This window comes from Molossus molossus, unplaced genomic scaffold (genome assembly GCF_014108415.1).
Source record: "Molossus molossus isolate mMolMol1 unplaced genomic scaffold, mMolMol1.p scaffold_m16_p_13, whole genome shotgun sequence".
NCBI classification, from domain to species: domain Eukaryota; kingdom Metazoa; phylum Chordata; class Mammalia; order Chiroptera; family Molossidae; genus Molossus; species Molossus molossus.
In genome coordinates this window covers 36749813-36773101 of record NW_023425348.1, presented here as the reverse complement: position 1 = coordinate 36773101, position 23289 = coordinate 36749813, and the positions used below count along the sequence as shown (strand labels likewise).

At 36.8% G+C, this 23289-nt stretch overlaps 1 protein-coding gene across 2 annotated transcripts; it reads right to left on the bottom strand.

The window, feature by feature from the left end:
* Nucleotides 1-1838: 1838 nt before the first annotated feature.
* CCDC90B (coiled-coil domain containing 90B) lies at nt 1839-23152 on the bottom strand. Of its 2 annotated transcripts, XM_036259744.1 has the most exons (10): nt 22663-23152; nt 20375-20494; nt 18880-18983; nt 14695-14796; nt 14015-14056; nt 13850-13921; nt 13701-13754; nt 11233-11347; nt 4314-4410; nt 1839-1923 (listed from the first exon to the last, which is right to left on the bottom strand). In XM_036259744.1, exons 1-9 carry the CDS (start codon nt 22742-22744, stop codon nt 4346-4348), a joined length of 756 nt encoding a protein of 251 aa, XP_036115637.1. In that variant the 5' UTR covers nt 22745-23152; the 3' UTR covers nt 1839-1923; nt 4314-4345. The 2 variants fall into 2 exon arrangements, with proteins under 2 accessions (XP_036115637.1, XP_036115638.1); XM_036259745.1 differs by lacking the exons at nt 1839-1923; nt 4314-4410 and adding an exon at nt 6469-6984.
* Between the last annotated feature and the right edge of the window lie 137 nt (nt 23153-23289).

The following is a 23289-nucleotide window of genomic DNA, read 5'->3' as shown; positions in this document are numbered from 1 at the left end:
AGGCACGCGCCCTTAGCGGGAACCGAACCCGGGTCTCTCTGGACCGCAGGCCGATGCTCTAACCGCTGAGCCAAACCGGCCAGGGCTCCAGTGGTGCGTGCTAAGGGTGCATGTCTCGGTTGCAGTTTGTCCCCGGCCCTGGTTGGGAGGCAGCCACTTGATGTGTCCCTTTCACGTCAATGTTTCTCTCTCTCTCTCTCTCTCTCCCAACTCTATCTCAACAAAAAATGGAAAAATGTCCTCGGATGAGGATGAGAAAAAAAAAAAAAAAGCATCTGGACTTGGGGAGAAAATGCAACCTAAGACCAGTCATTTTGGAAAAGGACAACTTGACAATAACCAAATATCTCAGGAAAGTTTTATAAAAAATGAAGATCAGCACTTATAAAAGGAAAAAGAAGAACATATGTGTGCTTACTAAGGATACCCATTTAAATAACCTGCTTTAAGATTCAACCCATTGTTCTGTCTTGCAAGTTCTATAAGAAAGGAATATAATGCCAAGACAAATTGGACAGAATAAGACACATGGTTTTATTATTATTTTTTTTCTTTTTTCCCCTTGATTTTGCTGACCAAGAAAACAACTATGGCAGGTCTGACTTCATTTTCCTCACTTTTCCTATTCAACCCCACTCCTCCTTGACCTGGTGAAGATTTATCACTCTCGTGGGGCAATTGTCTACATCCTGCCTCCCCTTGAACATCTGGTTGCTAGATTTTGGGCTTCACTGGCAGCAGCTTTTTGCCATACATCAGACTCTCCACCCTCCAGGTCCTGGCATGTACCTTGCATGAACACTAATGGCTATTGGGACCCAGTATCATTAGGACCAGTTTGCCCTGACATGAGTGCATGTGATTCCTAAGACCAGTACAGAGCTGGTCAAGGGTCTATAAGCAAGTATTACAACCCTTCTGATAACCAGTATAGTCATTACTGTTAGTTTTCCTGTGGTTTCCAATTGTCTTTCTCAGTCTGTAGTAATAATACTTGTCAACATTGGCCCTGGCCAGTTTGGCTCAGCGGTTAGAGCGATGGCCTGCAGTCCAGAGAGACCTGGGTTTGGTTCCTGCTAAGGGCATGTACCTCGGTTGCTGTTTGTCCTCAGCCCTGGTCGGTTGTGCGGTTGGCAGCCACTCGATGTGTTCCTTTCACATCGATGTTTCTCTCTCTCTGTTCCTCTCTCTCCCTCCCACTCTACCTGAACAAAAAATGGAAAAATGTCCTCAGGTGAGGATAAAAAAAAAAAATAGTTGTCAACATTGGGTACTTACTATGTGACAGATCTGTGCCAAGTCCTTTACAGATATTCTCTCGATTCTCACAATAGCTGTGTATGATAGATATATTTTATACATGGAGGTTAAATAATTTTCCCAGAATCAGACAGCAATATGGGGCCAAGATTCTAAATCTTAGCAGGGAAAATTCAGAGTCTGCATTCTTAACCCCTACTGTAATTCCCAAATCCAACTTTTCTCTCACTATCTGGGACACACAGCCTTATTTTTTCCTTCTAGTCTGGTGACCTTAAAGTTAAACTCAATCCTGGAAATAGTCTGTTATACTTGCTCCAGTTTTCTCAAGGCTTTGTCTCTAGTCTCTCTCTCTGTATAAGTGAGGTAGGAAATAGAAGAACAGCGTTGTATTAGAAATATGCACCCTTGTGGCAGAGGTCCCCTGGATGTCCCCCTATATCTATCCCCCCCTTTTTAAAAAATAATATTAGGACTTAACCTGATCTTGTGGCTGCTCAGGATAAGGTCTTACTTTCCAGCCTCTTTTGCATCCAAGATGTGGCCAATAGATTGTGAGCAAAAATGGTGTGTATAACTTTAGGGTCATGCCTCGGAAAGGGTTTGCCCACTTCTTGTCCATTTCTTCTTCTGGAATGTGGATGTGGTGGTGAGTCATTAGACCTTGTGAATGAGGGCAATGCAGGGATGTTAGAGGAATATGGTAAGTAGGAGCCTGGCCCCTGATACATGCAGCTGACATACTAGTCCTGGACTGCCTACACTTGGATTGTAGGTAAGACAGAGATAAACCTCTATATTATTTAAGCCACTATTATTTGGGGTTTATTATAGTAGCTAAATCTAAATTGTAATACAACCCCCAAATTATATATATTTTATTATAATCACAAAAATATATTATCATCTTATGTATGGTGTTTTCCAATCAATCATCTGATTTTTTTGGACACCAACTGGGTGTTCAACAATTCAACTCAGAAATCAGCTACCCAGAGTTACCATCAGATTCTACAAGTTAAGGGCTTAGTCTCACAAAACTGCTCTCACTTCAGACACCATTTGCAAGTCCCAGGTTATCATGGATATTTCTAATTGCTGTTCATCTGGGGGTTCCATATCACCCTCTTCAGGTTCAGTAATTTGCTAAAATGACTCACAGAACTCAGGAAAACACTTTACTTACTATTACCACTTTATTAAAAAGGATACGTCTCAGGAACAGCCAAATGGGAGATGCACAGGGCAAGGTATGGGGTGAAAGGTGCGTAGTTTCCATGCCCTCTCTGGGTGTTTCACCCTCCCAGCACCGTGATGTGTTCACTGGGTTGTGATTTAATTCAGTGTCCAGCTCCTCTCTTCCTTTTCCCTCCCTGAAGGCCGAGGTAGGGGGTAGGAGAGACTAAAAGTTCAACTCTCTAATCATGCCTTGGTCTTTCTGGCAAACCAGTCCCCACTCTGAAGCTATGTAGTGGCTCCTAGCTACCAGTCATCTCAGCATAAAAAGACACTCTATCACTCTGGAGATACCAAGGATTTTAGGAGCTGTGTGCCAGGAAAACTAAAGCTCCTTTTCTAAACCTCTATCACTCAGGAAATAATAAGGGTTTTATGAGCTCTGTGTCAGGAACTGAGGACAAAAACCAAATATATATATATATATATATATACACACACACATATATAATGCCACGTTATAGTAAAAAAGTAAAAATATATACTATAAAGTAAAAAAGATGTTACAAAGAGATATAGACAAATTTTTTCCCCCATGCCTCAGTAGATTGTCCATCTCTTGAAATAGAAGACTGTACGTGGAGATTACTAGAGTATTGAGTAAGAACTTGAGATTTGGAATTTAAGTCTGTGTCACTTATGTGCTTTGTGACCTTGGCAAGTTACTTAACTTTGCTTAGTTTGTTTCTTTAGCTGTAAAATGAGGATAATATTACCTGCCTAAGAGGATTAATGTGAAAAACAGGTGAGTTGATACATATTTTCTCTTAGCATACTCACTGTTGTAGTCACTATTCTACAAAATGACAATCACCAATTTCAGTGTTGGTGACCCACAGCCTTTTCCACTGCCGCATTTTTTCTTTACATTACAAAGTATTTAAAACTTTTGAATATTTAAAACTTTAAAATTTAAGATGTTATATATCTAAATTCTTAGAGATGGATAAAAATAGACAGTATAAGCTTTAAATTATCTTTTTCTTTATCCTCACCTGAGGACACTTTTTCATTCTTTGTTCAGATAGAGCAGGAGGGAGAGAGAGAAACATCGATGTGAAAGGGACACATCGAGTGGCTGCCATCCGCACGACCAACCAGGGCCGGGGACAAACTGCAACCGAGGTACATGCCCTTAGCGGGAACCGAACCCGGGTCTCTCCGGACCGCAGGCTGACGCTCTAACCGCTGAGCCAAACCGGCCAGGGCTAAATTGTCTTTCAAATATGATGAAGATATACTGCCACCAAATAGTATGAATGGGCAAGTCAGGATCTAGTCTATGGCCATAAACAAGGTGAAGGTAACTAATCCTCTTGGAGACTTACATGTACAGAAAATGCCAAAAAGTTTGTGTTCTCAGAAACTGTAAGTGAAACGTTCTCACCACACCCATAATAAAATATTTAAAGTATTAAAAAGTTTGGATTAAGATTGAGATCTATGCATATTATTTATTCCACAGGCATTTAAGAAGTACCTCATATATGCTTAGAGGCCTTCTGGGAATTCAGTTTAGTATAAGAAACAGACGTATACAACAATAGCTATTTTATAGTTGGTGCAAGTGCTAGAATAGAGGTGTAGTTTTGAGGTACATGGGAACACAATCTTCTTATTTTTCATTTCAGCTATTTCCGTTCCCTAAACAAAAACCTATCTAAACTTCAAAACTAAAACCAAAATGAAGTGTCCATGGAAAAATATAGGATCTAGAAGTAATGGGGATTTGGGATGGTGTATATACTTCTATTCCATTATTGGCTGCAAAACACTTCACTTGCTAAATCCCTAAAGATGGAACAGATCTATTTTACCATTAATGGCTATGAACTGAGAATATGCATCTTTATTTGTTGAGGTTTGAGGAGCTCCAATAAATGGCATCCTCTCCTTTGCATCTGGGTTGTGAACCTAATTGAGATGAAAAACAAATTGAATTGATATAGAGTCCTAAAGAGTACCTTTATTTACTAATAAAACTGATATTGGAGAATATGGTTTAGATCTTCACTAAGTTTCCTATCACTGAACCCCAGAATTGGACAAACTTATTCACCCTGCTTCAAGCATCATTGTACTGGGTGTGTGTGTGTTGTGGGTGGGTGGGTGGGTGGTGTGTGTGTGTGTGTATCTGTGTGTGTGTAGGCTTTACCCTGCAGAGGAGACTGAGCCTGATCCCACAGGAGCAGAACAGAATGAATACTCTCTGTAGACAGGCTGGTCCCAAACAAGAGTGGGGAGGAAGTGGCAACAATACAGTGCAACAACTTCAAGTCTCTATTTCCTGGTGGTTTACCGGTCACTTAGTACGATTTGATATCTAGAGCTTACCAACTAAATTATTTTCAAAGTGCACTTAGGCCCTGTTTTTCTTTTCACTTCATTTCACCTGGGGCAGGGCAGATGAGGGGAGGAAGAGTGATGACAATGTTATACTACTGAAGTTTCTTTCACGTGGAGGGAAGTATGCCCTCTCACTATTTTATTATAAATTGTAAGAAACCAGTAATTATTTACTCGCTTACTGTCTGTCTATTTACTCGCTTACTGTCCGTCTTCTCCACTAAGGCTGTCTGTTCCATGAGAATGAAACTGTGTTCATCTTTGTGCACAGTTGTCTGGCACTTAGCAGGCATTCTCACTTATTCAGTGAGTGAATGCACTGTAGTTTGTTACAATGGAACTTTTTAGTCCTTATTTATTAATCTAATAAAATTTTATCTATGGTGTGCCAAGAATTTTCTTAGGCAAGAGAATTCTGAAATGGAAATGAATAAGAACATTAACAGAATATTAAAATAGAGTTTTGTTTTGGAAACAACCCAGCAGTTAGATCTTTGAAGAAAATTTAATTGGAAAGCCTCTGATTCTCACTTACTGGACAATAAGGGCTAGTCTTCAACTGCTCTATTCTTCACATTCCTTCTTTAAAACTAAACAAATGATGGGGTTACTTATAATATAATGAATAAATAATGGATAATCAAACTTTTTTTTTTATCCTCACCCAAGGACATTTTTGCATTTATGTTCAGATAAGAGTGGGAGGGAGAGAGGGCGGAAGAGAAAGAGAGAGAGAAACATGGATGTGAGAGAGAGACATTGACTGGTTGCCACCCACACAACCCCAACCAGGGCTGGGGATAAACTGCAACCAAGGTACGTGCCCTTAGCAGGAACTGAACCCGGGACTCTCTGGTCCGCAGGCCGACGCTCTAAACGCTGAGCCAAACAGGCCAGGGATGGATTATCAAACTTTTAAAGCTATTGCCAAGGCATTATGAAATCTTCAGCACTTTCTAGCCGTGGCTTTTTAATCTGGTTAAAACTGAAGGTCTGAGTTGAAAATATTTTGTACTTTCCTTGAAATTACATGTATTCTATTAATAGATACTGTTATATAAGGAAAAATATATAGTAGACCCAATAGCAAGAAAACAAAAGTATGAGTTTCTTGAGAGTAGGGACTATATATTAATAAATGTTTGCTGAATTTAAGTGCCATAAGATAAAGCTTTGTTTTATGCAATAAATTTGAAGCAGGACAAATGAGTTTTTGTGAATACAAATCTAAAAATATATATGTAATAGCCCTGGCCGGTTTGGCTCAGCAGTAGAGTGTTGGCCCACAGACCAGAGTCACAGGTTTGATTCTGGTCGAGGGCACATACCTTAGTTGCAGTTCGTCCCAGCCCTGGTCGGGGTTGTGAGGGAGGCAACTAGTCAATGTGTCCTTCTCACATCAATGTTTCTCTCTCTCTCACTCTATCAGAAGATAAATAGAAAAATATCCTTGGGTGAGGATTATAAAAATATGTGTGTGTGTGTGTAATAATCAGGGCTCAAGATTTAGCAATTCTACAGATTTCATATTAAATGTCATACACTGACACTAGAGCACACATTGTAAAATTTTAAATTTATTGTTTTTAGTTGTTCATTACAAAAAAAAACAAATAATCTACAGCTATATGGTAAGTCACTTTAAAAATCCAAACAACTTTCTTAATATATCTTATTTTATATGAAAAGGTAATTGTGCAATAGTTGTCAAGAAAGTTGAATAACAAAATATGTAGGCAGCAGATACCAAAGAAATCTATATGATTTACACAACTGGTCAAGCAAACACAAGAAAACTCTGGTTTAGTTTCTATGGACTATCAAAAGGATAATGACAAAAGGTCCTTCTGTCTCAAATTAATCAGGTTTTCAATGGCAGCTTTTCAACATAATAAAATAAAGACATAAAAAACAAAGACAATAGACATCTTATTCTAAAACAGTTCTTTTTAGTCTATATGTACTTTGAATAACCTTGTATTAAGTTTTGCTGCAACTTTCAAGGTTCCAAGTACATCTACCCTGGTGCAGTGTTTTAAGAAGTCAATAGAAGCAGCAGCAGGAGCATAATATAGTCGTTTCACTGCTACTTCCAGATTCTGTAAAATCCCAATGCTATGGCCAGGCAAGTAAACACTGAGGCTGTGAACAGAAGAAACCATGTTAACAGGCCATGCATTTGTGATTATTTTGCAGAGAGAAACAGAATAATGTCACCTTCAATTTAAATGAAGAACACAAAACAAGGGAAATCCAATCAATTTTCTATCTTAGGTTTTCATTCCCTAGAAAACTAAGCTAAAGATAAAGGATATCCTTTAGGGCAGAATTGATAACAATTCTTACATCTTAAACCCAATAAGGATGACAATAATTTAAAAATGTAGGTCATCTGTCAGAGTCTTTAAACTGTTTAAAGTCATTATTAACATTAGTATTATTAACAGTGACTAAACAATTATGAACTCTAATTTCAATCTTGTAAGTGCAAAACTATTTCACTTATACTTAAAAATTACGCAGCTAATAATACTGACATATCATCCATGAGAAGAAAATTTTGCCTTTTCATACATTTAAAAATAATTTTTCTCATAACCATTAAAATTTATATTAAAAATATATAAATAAAAAGTTAAATTGTAATGAAATCCTTTAAAAAAAAGAAGAAAAGGCACAAGAAGCATCAGACTTCTTAAACAGTTAATATACCACCTGTCCTTTGTTACATCATTCTGAACCTTCCTGTTTTCCTTACGAAGCTGAATCTGGGCGAGGCTTTTAGGGACTCCCTGATTTCTAGTTTGTTTAAACAGTCATGACTCTTTTTTTTTTGGTCCATGCACAAAGATATTACATCATTATTTACATAGAGAAAAATTAGAGATAATCTAACTATATTATAATAGAAGAAATCTATAATACTGGATGGCCTATTGTACAGCCATTAAAAATGACAATGTACCCACAGAATAAAAGACTAAATAAAATATGTCAGTAATGATTACTTCTAATTGGGGGGATTATGGATGATTTAAATTTTCTTATAATATTTAAATAGCTCTATTAAAATAAAGAATCTGAGATGAAGGGCAACCTTCTTTGACTAAAGACACACGAAACAGACTTTCATAGTAAAGCTATCCTAATTTTAATATGTAAATTTTATTATACATTATCCCATCTGATCCCACTACTTACTGAAAATTGATTAATGACTGATCATTTCCTTAAAACAAAAAAAAGGGACGAGGTCTAAGACACATAGGGAATGAGGACATTTAAGGAGAAAAGTTTAATGCTAAGAGTTTTGTCTTGGTCAATTATACATTCTCCCACTTTGATCATGCTACTATTTACCATGCTCCAGGCATATGCTGAGCAATTACATACATTATCTTATTTAACCCTATTTAAAACCCTATGAGGTTGGTGTTATCATCCCCATTGTGCAGACAAGCCCAAAGCTGTATTGCTACAAGTGATGGAACCAGGACTCAACATTACCTGTCCCTGACTTCAAAGTTGTTTTGTTTTTAAAGAAAATCATTCTATTATCCTATTTATCGCATGTCACCTGAAGGACTCAATCTTAATTTGTCATATTTTGGACCACATAGTGCTATTTAGGTGGTATATTTTTTGCTAACCCAAATAGCTGATAAGTTGTCTTAGACTACTAATGAGCACTTTATTGTGAGGAAGGAAAATCTAACACAGTGGGAACTGTATTTAAGTTTCTCACTTCTGTTGTCAACTGTTACTTCTCATTGTTACACTATGCCAACCCCAAATTCTTTCAAATTTGTTTATCTTCTATGGCCTAAGACACTTCCTTTGGATATGTAAAATGTCCGGATGAGCATGTGCCTCGTACACCTTAAGTATTCTGTATTAGATTTTATTATGTATCTGCCCAGAACAGAATCTGCCATATTAACAGTATAGATTCAATGGAAACTGCCATTATCTTACAGCTCTTGCTTCTTCGGCAACAGTGATCTGGGTCAATCGGTGGTGGTGTCTGACCCAAGATAGGCCATTCAGATCCCTTCCTTGGGATTTTCTGAATTAGAACTAAGGAAAGGGATAGTATTTCTCGTTAGTGAAACTGGAATGGTATGAGTCTGGGAGCTCCTGGTGGTCATGATTCTAATCCATGGAGGAAGCTGGTATAAGAAAATGAGGCAAATATTCAGAGACAGGATACAGAGAAAGTAGTGATTCCAATTATCCTTGGGCTGCAGCTATACCTCTGCCTCTTTTCCATAACTCAATATGTAAGCCAACAAATTCCCCTTTATGCCTACGAAAGTTCGAGTTGGAAGTATGATACTTGAAACTAAATAGCGCCTTGGCTGATCCATGCTGGGAAAACAAAATGATTAAGATTTACAATTTTAGAAGGAGTTCTTCTCTAAGGGAAACATAAGACCTTTACTGCTGGGGCTTTATTAGTATTTTTTCTTTGTTCATGAATGAATTCAGTATGTGAATCTCAGATATTGAGTATAATTGTCTTAAGTATCTCAGGTATTCTAGGATCCAATGGATCCACTCATGACGTCAACTTCTCACCTGCTGAGAGTGTGGGATTCATATTTCCTAAAAGGCTTGCCAGTAACAGCAGCATTAAACCAATATTTGGAGAAGAACAAGGAAAGAGAAAGACAGCCTTCAGAACTATTGGCTGTAAATCCTCACTGAACAAAGGAAAGGAAGGTAACTTAGGAGAGGTATTTTTCCAAACAATGACTTGCTAATTTCATTTGCCACTGCCCTTAAGTCTATTAGAGTCAGCCTTGTATTTATCCATTACTGAATGAAAGCCTTATGGAGACCATCATCATCTTCAAACAGAGTATAAAAAATATTTTATTTTTAACTAAGATACTGATTCTTTCGGTAAATATTCTAGGAAGCTGAATGGCATTTAAAGCTCTTCCTAACCTGGGTTGCTTTAGAATTTGTTTTGAAAGTGGGAACACACACTCCATACTGGGCTGTTTGGAAATTTCCCCTGAGCTTTACTACTGAATTGATCTACAGTTCCAGAGACTGCTAGAATGGAGGTTTTCAAAACTTGTTTTCGCCTTGGACCCCTTTCTTCAAATGAATCTTCAGCAGAAGCCAATGTTTTAAAAATACAGAAGCTGAGCCATTCAAGTTGAAGAAATATAGAGGGTGTGCATCGCTGAGCGCTGGGGGCCGGGTGCTCCATCTTTACTCCTATTGCCACCTCAACATAATTAGCGGCTGCCAAGAAAACCACTGATGGTGTATATAAATCAGCAATTTTATTTTGGACAACAGTTCAATAATATGAAAATTTTGAAATGTGCACATCTCTCTGACCCAAAATATAGATGTGCAAAGCAGTTTATACAGAACTACTAGCATGAAGGCACAAAGGGGTGTGTGTCTATGTTTACTCAAACATAAATATATACATATGGCTGTTCAGTGCATTGTTTTTAATGACACACCGGTAGCAGAATGTCAAAAGATGTTTGGATAAATAAATTATGGCAGTTTCATACAATGGAATACTGTGCTTTCTAGTAAAAAGATGTCTATTGATGTGAAAAGATATTCAAGATTTTTGGTTAAATTTTAAAAAGTTGTAGTCTGTACAATATGATCTAGTTATTATTTTTAAAAAATTGCAATGTTTACATAAAGAAGAAAAAGCCTAGAAAGATATATACTACTAATAGTAAATACCTATTAGGAGGGAGTGGAAGGCTTTTACTATGTTGTTTTTGAATTATATGAAGCATTTATAATGAAAATATATTACTTTTTAGAGAAAGAAAGAAAAGTGTACTATTTGACCAGGGCATTCTTCCTACCTCCTTGGGGTCCTATAATTGGTTCAGGTCCCATGGTACTGGAGGAGCACAGTATGAGACAGATAATCTAATTTGGGGGTAGTATTTATGCTCAGTCAGTTGGATTCAAGATAGGAGGTATTTTTCCCCTTTGCTTGCTATGATTTTGAATAGCCTATATATATTTTAGTTATGTTTGCCTATAAGTCCACTCAAATACTGATGGAAGAATGCAGCAATAAAAACATTTTTTTATTGTGGAATACTCATTTTATCTATCTTTACATCATTTTGTATTTGTGTTTATATATTTCTTTGATATCCATTAGTTTTTTCCTATTAGTAAGTTGCAAAGTTGCCTGTTAAACTTTTATCTTAACCTTATTGCCTTTCAAACTTAAGATTCTTCACCCAATGCATGGACCAAGCAATAAAGGAAACTTGTTATAGCTCCTCTATTTTTTCTTCTGTGCTGGCCATGGTTACCTTGGGAGGTAGGAGCTGATAGGTCTGAAAATCAAATGACAATAATTCCTTTCTCCAACAAAGACAGCCTTACCTGCAAGATAACGAATTGTCTCAAGCTTGTTAGATTCCATTAGTGTTTTTAAAGAAGCAATTTCAGTGTCAATTTTATTACTGGTCTCTGAAATAACACTTTTGGTTTTGGTATCCTGTAGTAAATAAGAATAAAGACAAATAAGTTTTTTTTTTTTCACATATCAGAGTTTATTTTTATTTTGAAGATATTGTAAATAATGATTTTACTTTCTAAAAAATGATTTGTTAAAATGTATTAGGATTCTACTTTGAGACAGCAATCTTGGAATGTTGATTATATCTTTATAATAAATTTTTAAGTGATTCTTAAGAAAGCAAAGGTTATCTCTAAAATAATAGGTAATCAAGAAAAAGCATGATAAAGTATTATGTTATAGTCCAATCTAACTTCTTTTAAAGTTACATTTTTTTTATTTTTTATTAATTAATTTTTGTTACAGATGTTTCTCCTTTTTCCCCCACTGATTCCCCCCTCCCCCTCCCTCCCTGCCCTTTCCCCAGTTTGTTGTCCATAAGACAAATAAGTTTTGTCCTTATACATTACTGGCAAAAATATTCACATGAGAAAACTTTATTTATAGGTGAATTGTGTATTACAAAAGTCTTAATTGGGGAAACACAGTAAAAGCAGTGATATTTTAGAAATCCATTAGTGAATGTTACAAACTGATGAAAAATATTCCTTCTACTTTGATAATTGGAGATCATTTATTAGGATTATCACATTCTGTGCACATTCTACTAAAAGCCTCATAGTAAGATATTTGAGGTTTAAATATATAACAGGATAAACTAAGAAGAAAAAATTTCAGTCACTGAACTATCACTTTATGTGTAGAAAGTCCTGAGGGTAAGATAGTTAAAAATTTAAATATATTTTGCAAAAGAAAAAACCCAACCAGGTTTACAATGTAAACTGGCACTAACATGAAAGGAAATGGCAGAAATGCTTGTTCGTTAACACTGAATGCTACGTGTATAGGAGCTAAGAGATAGGAAGAGAGAGAAAATGGTACTTAGGGCTCAGAAATTAGCTGTGAGAGAATTTTAAAATTTCCTTATCTCCTTTATCTGGACAAAAAGTAAGAGACAAGAATTGGATGCTAAGAAGGACAAATGGGACCTTCCTTTCTATTAAATTAGAAGCAAGCAAGAGTGCTTGCTGTCTCTTCTGTCCAAATGACTTTTTTCAATTCTCACTCGAGGATATTTTTCCATTGATTTTTAGATAGAGTGGGAGGAAGGGAGGGAGAGAGGGAGAGAAAGAGAGAGAGAGAAACAATGATGTGAGAGACACACATAGACTGGTTGCCTCCTGCAGGACCCTGACCAGGGCCTGGGATTGAACCTGCAACCTAGGTATGTGCCCTTGACCAGAACTGAACCCGTGACCCTTTGGTCTGAGGGCTGACGCTCTAACTGCTGAGACAAACTGGCTAGGGCTAGACCAAATGGCTTTTAATTCTTAAGAAAAGGACTAGCTAAACCAGAAAGCTAGGTTTTACTCAAGCCACAGAGATTAATGATTCCAATTTAGGATTACTGAGAAGGTAACTATTAGTAACGAGTACTGTATAGGGTTTAAAATCCAGGTTCATATCCCACCTCTACCACTTACTGGCTGCATGACCTTAACATCCCTGTGCCTCATTTTATAAGTTGGTAAAATTTATAAAATTACGGAGGCTGATATAAAGATTAAATAAATTAACAGACAGAAGTAAAGCAAGTAGAACAATATCTGACATATAATAAGCACTCATTAAATATTTAATTTTTTAAAATTTAAAGATAATTAATTTAATCTAGACACTCACTTAAGTACTAATTGTGAATCCTTATCTTTTAAAGAATACTGTAGTTCTTTTTTTTTTTTCCAGCCCTGGCCAGTTTGGCTCAGCGGTTGAGCATCGGCCTGCGGACCAGAGAGTCCCAGGTTCGGTTCCCGCTAGGGGCATGTACCACAAAAAATAAAATAAAATAAAGAACAGTTCTTTTTTTTTTTCTTTATTGATTTTAGAGAGAGACGAAGGGAGAGGGAGAGAGACTGAAACATCAACAAGAGAATATCAATTGGCTACCTCCTGCATGCACCCCACTGGGGATCAGGCCCACAACCTAGGCATGTTTCTTGACCGGGAATCAAATTAGCGACCTCTTGGTGCATGGCTCAACCACTGAGCCACACTGGCCAGGCAAACAGTTCTTTTTTATGTAAAAATAATTTAGTTTAAAAAAGTATGCTACCTGGAAAGCTTGACTCTGACTCAGAGGTCACAGTTCTGGTACTATCATCCACCTGGTGGCAGTTATCCCTAGTGCTCATTAACTATAAAAGTTATGAGGAAACCATGGATTCTATAGGGCTAGCTGTTTAAAGTCCAAACTTATAAAATGATACACATAAAAGCAGTTACACAAGGCATGAGAGCTGTACACAAGGGAACTTTTTACATACTAACTTACCTTTTTGGTAAATTCTGTGGTTGCTTCCATAAGTTTCTTTTCTTGATCTGTAAACTAAAGGATATGATGCATCAGGAGGTTAATAAAACAGACTAAAAGGGATTAAAAAGCAATAAGTAACCAAGAAAGTACATTTAAAAGCACATTACCATATCTGTTACTCTGCTCCTTTCTAGGTTGATGTCCAGTTTATTATCTGCTCTGATTCGACCAGTTTCATTCTTTAAGGAAAATTGAAATATTTAAAAAGTCATCTTGTAATGAATATTTTGAAATTAATCAAACATTTTGAAATGGGAAGAAGTTTCACTTACTATCAACTGTTGCTTAACTTGTTCTAATTCAATTTTCATTTTCTAGATATAAAAAAAATAACATACATTTGGCATTAAACCAAAAGCCCATATTATGATTTTTTCATAAAATCTGAAATCCTAAATTAGCAAAAATTGGATGATGTATGGATTTCTAGTACAGAATTTGATTAAAAATAAAATTCTTAAAAATGAAAGAATAATTCATCATAATCAGAAAATCTTAGAAAAACATTAGAAAATATATTTGTTTTAGTTTTCCACTTTAAAAAAATGATGGATATCCTAAATTTAAAAATAGCTAGTGGCTAACAAAATTCTGACTGAATTACAAAAAACACATTTTTCTCTTAAATGACTAATCTGTGCAGAACCAAATAAAATGGAAAATGCCACATTAATTTCAGTTCTGAGAACATTATACTATGAGCAATGCTAAAATTATATAGTTGTGTGATTTTTAGACATACAAGATACAACTCTTATTCTTTAGTATGCAAGCAACTATGCTTTATACACAGAAAGATTAGGTGTGGTTAAACATATAGTCTGTTTTAATCTAAAAACTTGTAAATAATTATTTAATAACCACATAAAACTGTTATTTGGTCCTATTATTACCAAGCCGACTACTTGTGAAATCAGTTATTTTATTAGTAATAAACTGAAACTTGTGTCACCTCATTCTCTGCTCTTAGATTTGCAAATTCACTTTTCTCTAGGATGACCATATCTTTCCTGATGGAGTCCAAATGAGCCATTAGCTGTTGTACTGTAATTTCCTAGAAAACAAAATAACCCAGTGATCTGTGGAATGCCATCCCCTTACATGGAATTGTTTTCATGAAACTAGTAAGAGTTTCATATGCTACAAGATACAGTGTCACTTGGCTAAGTAAAAAAACAAAACAAAACAGAACATATGAAACCTACATACCTGAAATATCAAAATGAAAAGGAACAGGAGAGTCAAGGAAGAAAAAGTACTTCCCAGTGAAGAGAAATAAATACAGTATCTAGAAACATTTATGAAAGAATCCCAATAAAATGCTTATTTAACATCTAAGAGTTCCTTAACAAATACTGTTTTTTAAAAATGCCTACATGGAAAGGGTTTTGTTGTCTTTTATTACTTTAATTTTGAAGGATTTTCTATCGTTAGAAAATTCCAGGGTACTGAATAAGACTGAGAAGTCAGGCAGTAAAACAAAATAGGTATTAAGTATGGTTTAAATAACTACCCCTTGTCAGCCTAACGTAAGTAGTGGTTTTTTAATTGACATTTCAGTGCTCTCTCGGTTGAAAATAGAAAAAGCAAGACACATAAAAATGAAAAAGAAAAAAAATTAAACATTTTTAGCAATTAGGTAGATTTTTATTTTTGTTAAACCTTTAAGCCAATTTGTATTTTATCCAAGTAAGTTTTCCCATTCCTGTTGGCAACACTATGAGGAAAATAATGTAAATACACACACACACACGCACACACAAAATAAAATTAATTCCTGGGTAACTTTCCTATATTTGGCACTTCAAAGAATGTGACAAAAAAGGTGGCCCCTATCTGACAGACTTATACAATTTTACTTTGCTAGGGAGGGACAGTTCTATAGAAATTATTTAAGGCAATCTTACAAAGAAAATAAAAATTTAACACTAGCCCTGACCGGTTTGACTCAATGGTTAGTGTCGCCCTTGGACCAAAGAGTCTTGGGTTCGATTCCGGTCAAGGGCACATATCTCTGCTGCAGGTCGTCCCCAGCCCTGGCTGGGGTTGTGTAGTAGGCAACCAGTCAATGTGTCCCTCTCACATCAATGTGATATTTCTCTCTGTGTCTCTCTCTCCCTCCCACTCTATCTGAACATAGATGGCAAAATATTCTTGGGTGAGGATTAAAAAAAAAATTAACACTAAACTCCTTCTTTACAAAAAGAAAAAGCAGATGAGGATGTAGCCATGAAAAAAGGACCTTCTATGACAGGGTATATAAATAAAACAAAAAAGCCCAAATAAGAACAGGATCACTAGTGGAATTCCCATTTTTTGGTAGAATTTTGTGGCCAGCAGCACGTTGTTGGGGTTATAGTCCTCCACTGACCAATATGGGTGGAAAGACTATTTCAAAACTCACCTGACTTAGAAAACAGGCTATCATAGTTCCAGATGCGTGACCAAGATATGACTCAGTCTTCAAAGGGTCTGGAATTCACAACATTCTCCAGTAACTCCCAGATGGCACAGTCATATGGAGTAAAGGTTAAAAATGTGTTTTGGAGACAAGTTGCCTGGTTTTGACTCCAAATGCTGCCATTTACTGTGAAACTTTGGGCAAATTATTTAACATCTTTTTTTTTTTTTTTTTTATCCTCACCCGAGGACACTTTTTCATTCTTTGTTCAGATAGAGCAGGAGGGAGAGAGAGAGAGAGAAACATCGATGTGAAAGGGACACATCGAGTGGCTGCCACCCGCACGACCAACCAGGGCCGGGGACAAACTGCAACCGAGGTACATGCCCTTAGCGGGAACCGAACCCGGGTCTCTCCGGACCGCAGGCCGACGCTCTAACCGCTGAGCCAAACCGGCCAGGGCTATTTAACATCTTTGATGTCCTCATAAGTAAAATGGAAATACTAACAGTACCTATACCTTATAGAGTTGTTTGGAGAATTTAAGCACATCAAATGCTTAAAGGAATACTTGGCACACAGTTAGCACTCAATGAATGTTGACTATTATTAATATTACCAGAGAGAGGGATGTAATGGTTGAAGCAGGACAGTGTAACTCCAATGTTTTGATGTGGGGACATTTTGTCTTAAATTTTAATAAAAAATTATTATTTTTTACTATGTACAACAGACATCCCTGAGTCTTATGCCTTCCCAATCCTCATCTATATAGTTGGGGATGGGAGTTCATTTTCCTTCATGCAGTTTTGCTTGAAATAGTCATGAGAATTAGTTCAGAAATCATATAGAAGTGGCTTTATGGGCTGGGCTAGTCAGTCCTAGTCCCCCAAAATGTCATTATGAAGGAGTTCTAAAACATTAAATACAATGTTATCTTTATTTAAATCTTTAATAAAATGTTATTACTGAGACTACGTGGAGAATAGTTGAAAATGTAATTACATATTTCTTGTGGAGTCTGAATCTGAGATAAGGAATTGTACTATGACCCTAATAGCCTCTTTATATCTCCACTTCCTCCTTTAAATACAGTTTGTGACTCAAAAAGGCCTACAACAGCATGGGTGTCCATCTTCAAAAACTTTAAATGGAAAAGTATAATCCAGTAACAAGTAGTAAAATCTATTAAGTGTAATCACTGTAACTATTGTGGAGCCACCAGAGAATATGAATAGAACTCAAATTATAAATGAATTTAGAATATAACTGTATTATCACATGGAGCAGACTTGACTTACTATGGCCATTCCTAAAGTGGTAAGTACGAATCTTGTCGCCTGATGGCCTCAAGCCTCAACCCCACCTTTCATGATGTCCTTATGCATTATTCTATCCTAGAGGTGAGGTCAGCAAGGGGATTAGGCTCAAGGATGGAATGGGATTTTAATTTTATACACCAGTAATAAAAAAATCAAAAGTTTAGTAGTAATATTCCTATATCCAATCCTACATTTTGAATAAATGATTAAATGTTCCTGGCAGCATAAAAATTTCTCAAACCACAGTTTCAACTGTCTATATAACAGGTAAACTTAAAGATCTGACTTAAGAGTATATTACTTTATTAAAAATATCAGTAGCTCCATTAGCTCTTTCAGGATAGCTCAGAGGTTTGGGAGAATTAAATGATTTTTCTTTAGTGGATTTAGTAGTCTGTTATAATTTTGAATAAATTAAGCTAAAATAATGTACACACAAATTTACAGGGAAGTTAAATCCAGGGGTTGAATCCTCTTGGTTCTAAATGTCTAATTAGAAATTATTGTAAATATCTTTAAAAAGTTTTTGATTCTTCATGACCTTTAATGTAATGAAACTTTATGCAAGAGCTTCTAATTTTGCACAAGAAAGAAACCCTAATTTCTCTTTGCTGTGAAATATTTATCCAAGGAAGCCAAAATTTGAAAAATTAAAAAAATATAACCATAAGGTTCTTATAGTAAATTAATTCATGATGACAAACTATGAATTATTCCCCAATTAAGCATATTGAGCTTATTCTGTCTTTACATAAAATCATTGTTTTGTCCATAGCATCACAATGACAACTCTTACAAATTACTCGGCCTCTCTGATCATTCTCCAGTGGCAAAAGAGAAAAATTCTCCCTATATTTAAAGGTTGTTAGAGGGGTTAAATAATATGTGAGAAGTCCCCAATATTGTGTTTCTTGCATCTTAAGTTCTTAGTAAATGGCATTATTTGACTTAAAGGATTTGTGTATCCAGTCAAATTAAAGCATCTCACCAGGTGATTTATGAAGTCCTTTCCAGCCTTCTAAGTTTGTGAAAATTAAGCAGAATATACACATGACTGCAATAAAATATTTTTATTATATAGAATGGTTAGCTCTTCTACTGTGGTGGGCTTTCAACAGGGAAAAAGTTGTTTCACTAACAATCTACCACCATCTCATGATTCAAATAATGTAATTATCTCACAATGAAAGATTTAATAAAATTTCACTCTGTGTTACCATAATTCTGTTATGACTATTCTAATTCCTTAATCTGTCTAGATACTGACTTTAGATTTTGCTTGTTTGTTTTGATCCCTTTAGAGAGAATAAGGAAGATACAAGTGTGTTTGGAAGGTCAGTGGGTAGACAGAGATGCAGTTATAAAAAAGATTGTCTAATAAAACTGTTAGAAGCGATAAAAATACAAATATTACCTGTTGAGCTTGAGTGACCATCTCCTTATAGACAGTATCCAAGCTGACATTTGATAAAGTAGTTAATACTGACACAATTGTTTCTGCTTGTGTTTTGTTAAATCCTGTAGGGAGCAAAAAGATATATTTTTAAAACTGCACATTCTTATCAGAATAGACAGCTGATATAAATTTCCCTATAAATCACTCTTTTTAAAATGGTTATAATAAAAAATTTGAGATTATGCTAAATTACTCATTAAGCACTCTACCATTTTAATTCTCTCTGCTCCATTTCCCCAATCTCCTCAACACTGGATATTACTAGTTTTTAAAATTTATTTATTATTTTAATTGTACATTTTTTTTGGAGATCATTTTAGTTTTATTTACTTTTTAAATAGGAAATGCATTTACATGATATAAAGTTGGGAATGTATAGAGGGTAAACAGTGAGAGGACTCTGTTCCAGTTATATTTTGTTGCATGGCAAACCACCCCAAAATAGGGTGCAAAAAAGAAATGAATGGGTCATTGTCCTTCAAGGTGTCTCTTTAGTTTTTTGTTTGTTTTTTGAGTGTATAATTGTCATAAAAAATGGTATTGCATTATTATTTTAATTTATACTTAAAATTTCCTGGTCAAGCATCTTTACATATATTTATTGGTTATTGATATTTATTTTCCTGTAAGCTGTTTATAGCTTTTCTCCATTTTCCCATAAAATTGCTGAACTTTTTCTTATTGATTCATATAAACTCTTTGTATATTAAAGCATTAAGCTGTCAAGTTTGTTACTAACAATTTTAACTTTATGGATATCCTTTGAGATACAGATTTAAATATTTCTGTAGTCACATCTGTTAGTCTTTACTTTCATTGCTTCAGAGTTTTGATGTGTTGCTTTTTCTAAAAATCTAAAAATATTCGATATTTTATTACTCTTTTATAGTTTTTAAATTTTTTACACTTAACTTTTAGTCAATCTAGAATTTATTATTTCAGTAAGGAGATCGTACCATAACTCATTTATTAAATAGTCCTTTCTTTCCCACTTTGTAATGCTTTCTTTAATGCTTGCTCAATCCTTACGTGTGTTTGATTCCCAATCTGTAATCAACTTTTCTATGTGGTATCACATAATCTAAATAATTGTTTTGGTATCTGGTCATTTTTTATGTTTTTAATTTTATTTGTTGCTGTTCTTAAACATTGTCCTTGTACTTCCACATGGACTTCAATATCAGCCTAGAAACTCCAGTTTTTTTTCTTTTTTACATAATTGGAATCATTCACATGTAATTTTATATAATGCTTTTTTCACTTTACATACCTTGAGCATTTTTCACATTCAAGTAATACCATTTTTATAACTGTAAAATATTCAACTGTGTGGATGGCACTTATATTTAAACAGTGACTCTTAACTGTTCCTAATAGTGATATTGTCTTGACTAGGTAATATATCAGGAGTGGCGTTAATTTACTTCTTTCAAGAGATACCCATGTTTCTTACCGTGAGTTTCTAAGTCCTGAACCAATGCATGAGTATCAAAAGTTAATTTCCTTTGTTCTAAAGGAGTTATGTCCACTCGCCTTATATCATGTTCTTCCTTGGTTGTGGTGGTTAAAAAGTCTGAAAAGAGAAGACAATATTTTTATTGCTTGTAGTAACTAATGGAAGCATCACACTTTAGTTTCTAAAGCAGTTTCCTCATTTATTTTATTTAAAAAAAAAAAAAAGTTTTTTTCCTTTACTGATTTTTAGAGAGAGAAAGGGAGAGGGAGGGAGAGAGAGAAACATCGATGAGAAAGAAACATGATGAGAGAGAACATCGATTGGCCGCCTCCTGCATGCCCCCCACTGGGGATCAGGCCCACAACCTGGGCATATGCCCTGACCACGAATTAAACTGGTGACCTCTTGGTGCATGGGTCGACGCTCAATCACTGAGCCACACCAGCCAGGCTCTTTCCCCATTTATTTATAATACAGTTCCAGATCTCCTACTTAGGAATTGTGCAATTTCAGACAAGGTAATTGATTCCTCTGAGCCCCTCTTTTATCCAAAGTGTCTAACATTATTTGGTATAGCAAATATTCAATAAATGTTTCCCTTCCTTCTTTTAGTATTCAGAAATGTTTTGTTATGCATCAGTCTAAAATTGTAATATACATCAAAAGCTTTGACTATGGCTGCCACATCTCTAATTACTGGAGAACATAAACTGCCCAACTCTCCTCAGTGCTAAGTTGTTTATAGAGCTATGATAATTTTCTATATCTCATCCAAAGCAGCTTTCTGTACTCCCACTATTACATATTCAGTTTATTTCCCACATAGTTCTGTTCTAATCTTGTTTACTGTTTGTCTCTCTGAATCACACTATAAGCTCCATGAAGCCCTGTTTTTCAGTAATGCATCTTCAATACCTAGAACAGTGCTTGGCAAATAGATGGGTTACAGTATTTTATTGCTGAATCAATGACTTTGATTTTAAAAGGTGGATTATTTACTATTAAAACAAAAGCCCTAGGAAAAGTTTTGCATTTAAAAAATGTATGTCCTGTTTCAATAAATTACCAATTTTTTCTTTCTTTCTTCTTTTTGGTGCGTGTCCCTAGCCGCTAGGGCCTAGCAGAAACCGAAGGCGGGACTCTCTGGTCCGCAGGCTGATGCTCCAACTGCTGAGCTAAACCGGCCAGGGCTAAATTATCAATTTTCAAGGTACAGGGGATGATGAGCAAAACCAGACATAACATGTTTTCATTTACTTTACAGACTAAAACATTATAGTTTACTTATGGTGATGTATTATCCAGTATATATGCACCTCAAAGTTAATTCTCTAAAAATGTTTAATATTGTTCTCATTTGAATATATAAACAAAATTCACCTCTAAAAGTTTATACAGATAGGATTGAGATTGGGGTGATTTTCCAGGGTTCAAAAAAATGCTACCTTCTTTTTGTAAAGGCCACCTAATGTGTATAGCCGAAGACGTTGTGAAGGACCCTAGCAGCTAAACCACCCTCTTATGGGGGATCAACAACTGCGGTCTTCCTGTGTGAGTAAAACGAAGCAATGCGCAAAACAGCACAAAGTACCGTGGGTACTGGATGGCTCCTTTCACCTGGCACTGAAAATTCACGGTGAACAGAGACTGCTAAAATCAGCATCAAGTGCTCACTCTGTGGCAACATTAAAGAGTTTAAAAACTGGGGGAGAAATTCTGAAAATGTCTGTCAGAATAGTCAGATGTGTCTCAGGTCACACTGCTAACCCGAGTGCCAACTAGTTCAACACCTACAGGTCCCAGCATTCACGTTCCGCTACGTTGTTGAATGGCTAAGACGCGAGGATTGCAGAGCACTGAAAATTACAGCGAGAATAAAGCAGACCTGATGTACGCTGCAGTCCGCCAAAAACCTGGGCTCGAGGCCAACACCTAAGACTCTAAATCTGGACAGGCCACGAAGGAAATCAGGACTCTCCAAACACCGATTACTTTACGCTTGCACCTGACAGATCTACTAGAGGGCGGAGATTATCAGCCTCATTTCAGAGTGAAAAGAAAACGAGCTCAGAAAGAAGCCTGGCGGGGCTCTGGTGGGGCAGCCAGGCGAGAAGCCTGCCTTCCGAGGCTCGCCCGCCGGGGCGAAGCCGGCGGCAGGGTCTCCAGCGCCCGGCGTGGGCTGGGCAGGAGGGCGTGGCACCCTGGCCTCCGGCTTGCGGCGGCAGGCAAGAGCACCATTTTTCTAGAACACACGCGGGCATCGGTGACACCGGGCTTTTTCTCACCTCTCCGCAGGGCCGGAGAGAAACGCCCGCGGCCCTCGAGGCTTTCAGAGCGCAGGAGCCGCCAAACACTGCGATTCCACATATCTTCAGTTTCCCGGTGGGTGGGAAGAAGCGAAAAGCTAAATGAATCGCGCTCAGGCTTTCGGGCAAGGTAGTTCTGGCTCCGCGAGGATGCTGGGAAATGTAGTTTTCGACCTGTAGCAACAGCCCCACCCAACGCCTGCTCGAACCGCGGATCCGCAAAGCTGGGCCGCTTCACAGACGCACCCGCAGTTCACTAGCATGTTTCAGAGCAGCTCCGCTTCGCCCACCGCCCTTCCCAGCCCCTTCACGCCGTTACCGCTCTAGGAAAGCGGGATCTTGTCTTTGAACCTTCCTGCGCCCGCTTCCTGTCAGTAAGGTACAGTTCAACAGCAGAATAACCCCGGCTAGCCAGCAGCCATTGCGCGTTTGGGTCGGTGGGAGATGGAGTCACAGTCCGCCGCACAGCACCTTGGGACCCGAAGTCCTCAGCCGCTGAGCGTTCTGGGGCGGGGTCACGTAGTACGCCTTCTGGGAAATGTAGTCCAGGGACTTTCTCACTCTTACGGCGTTACATCCTGCAGCTTCGCCCTCTGCTGCACAGGA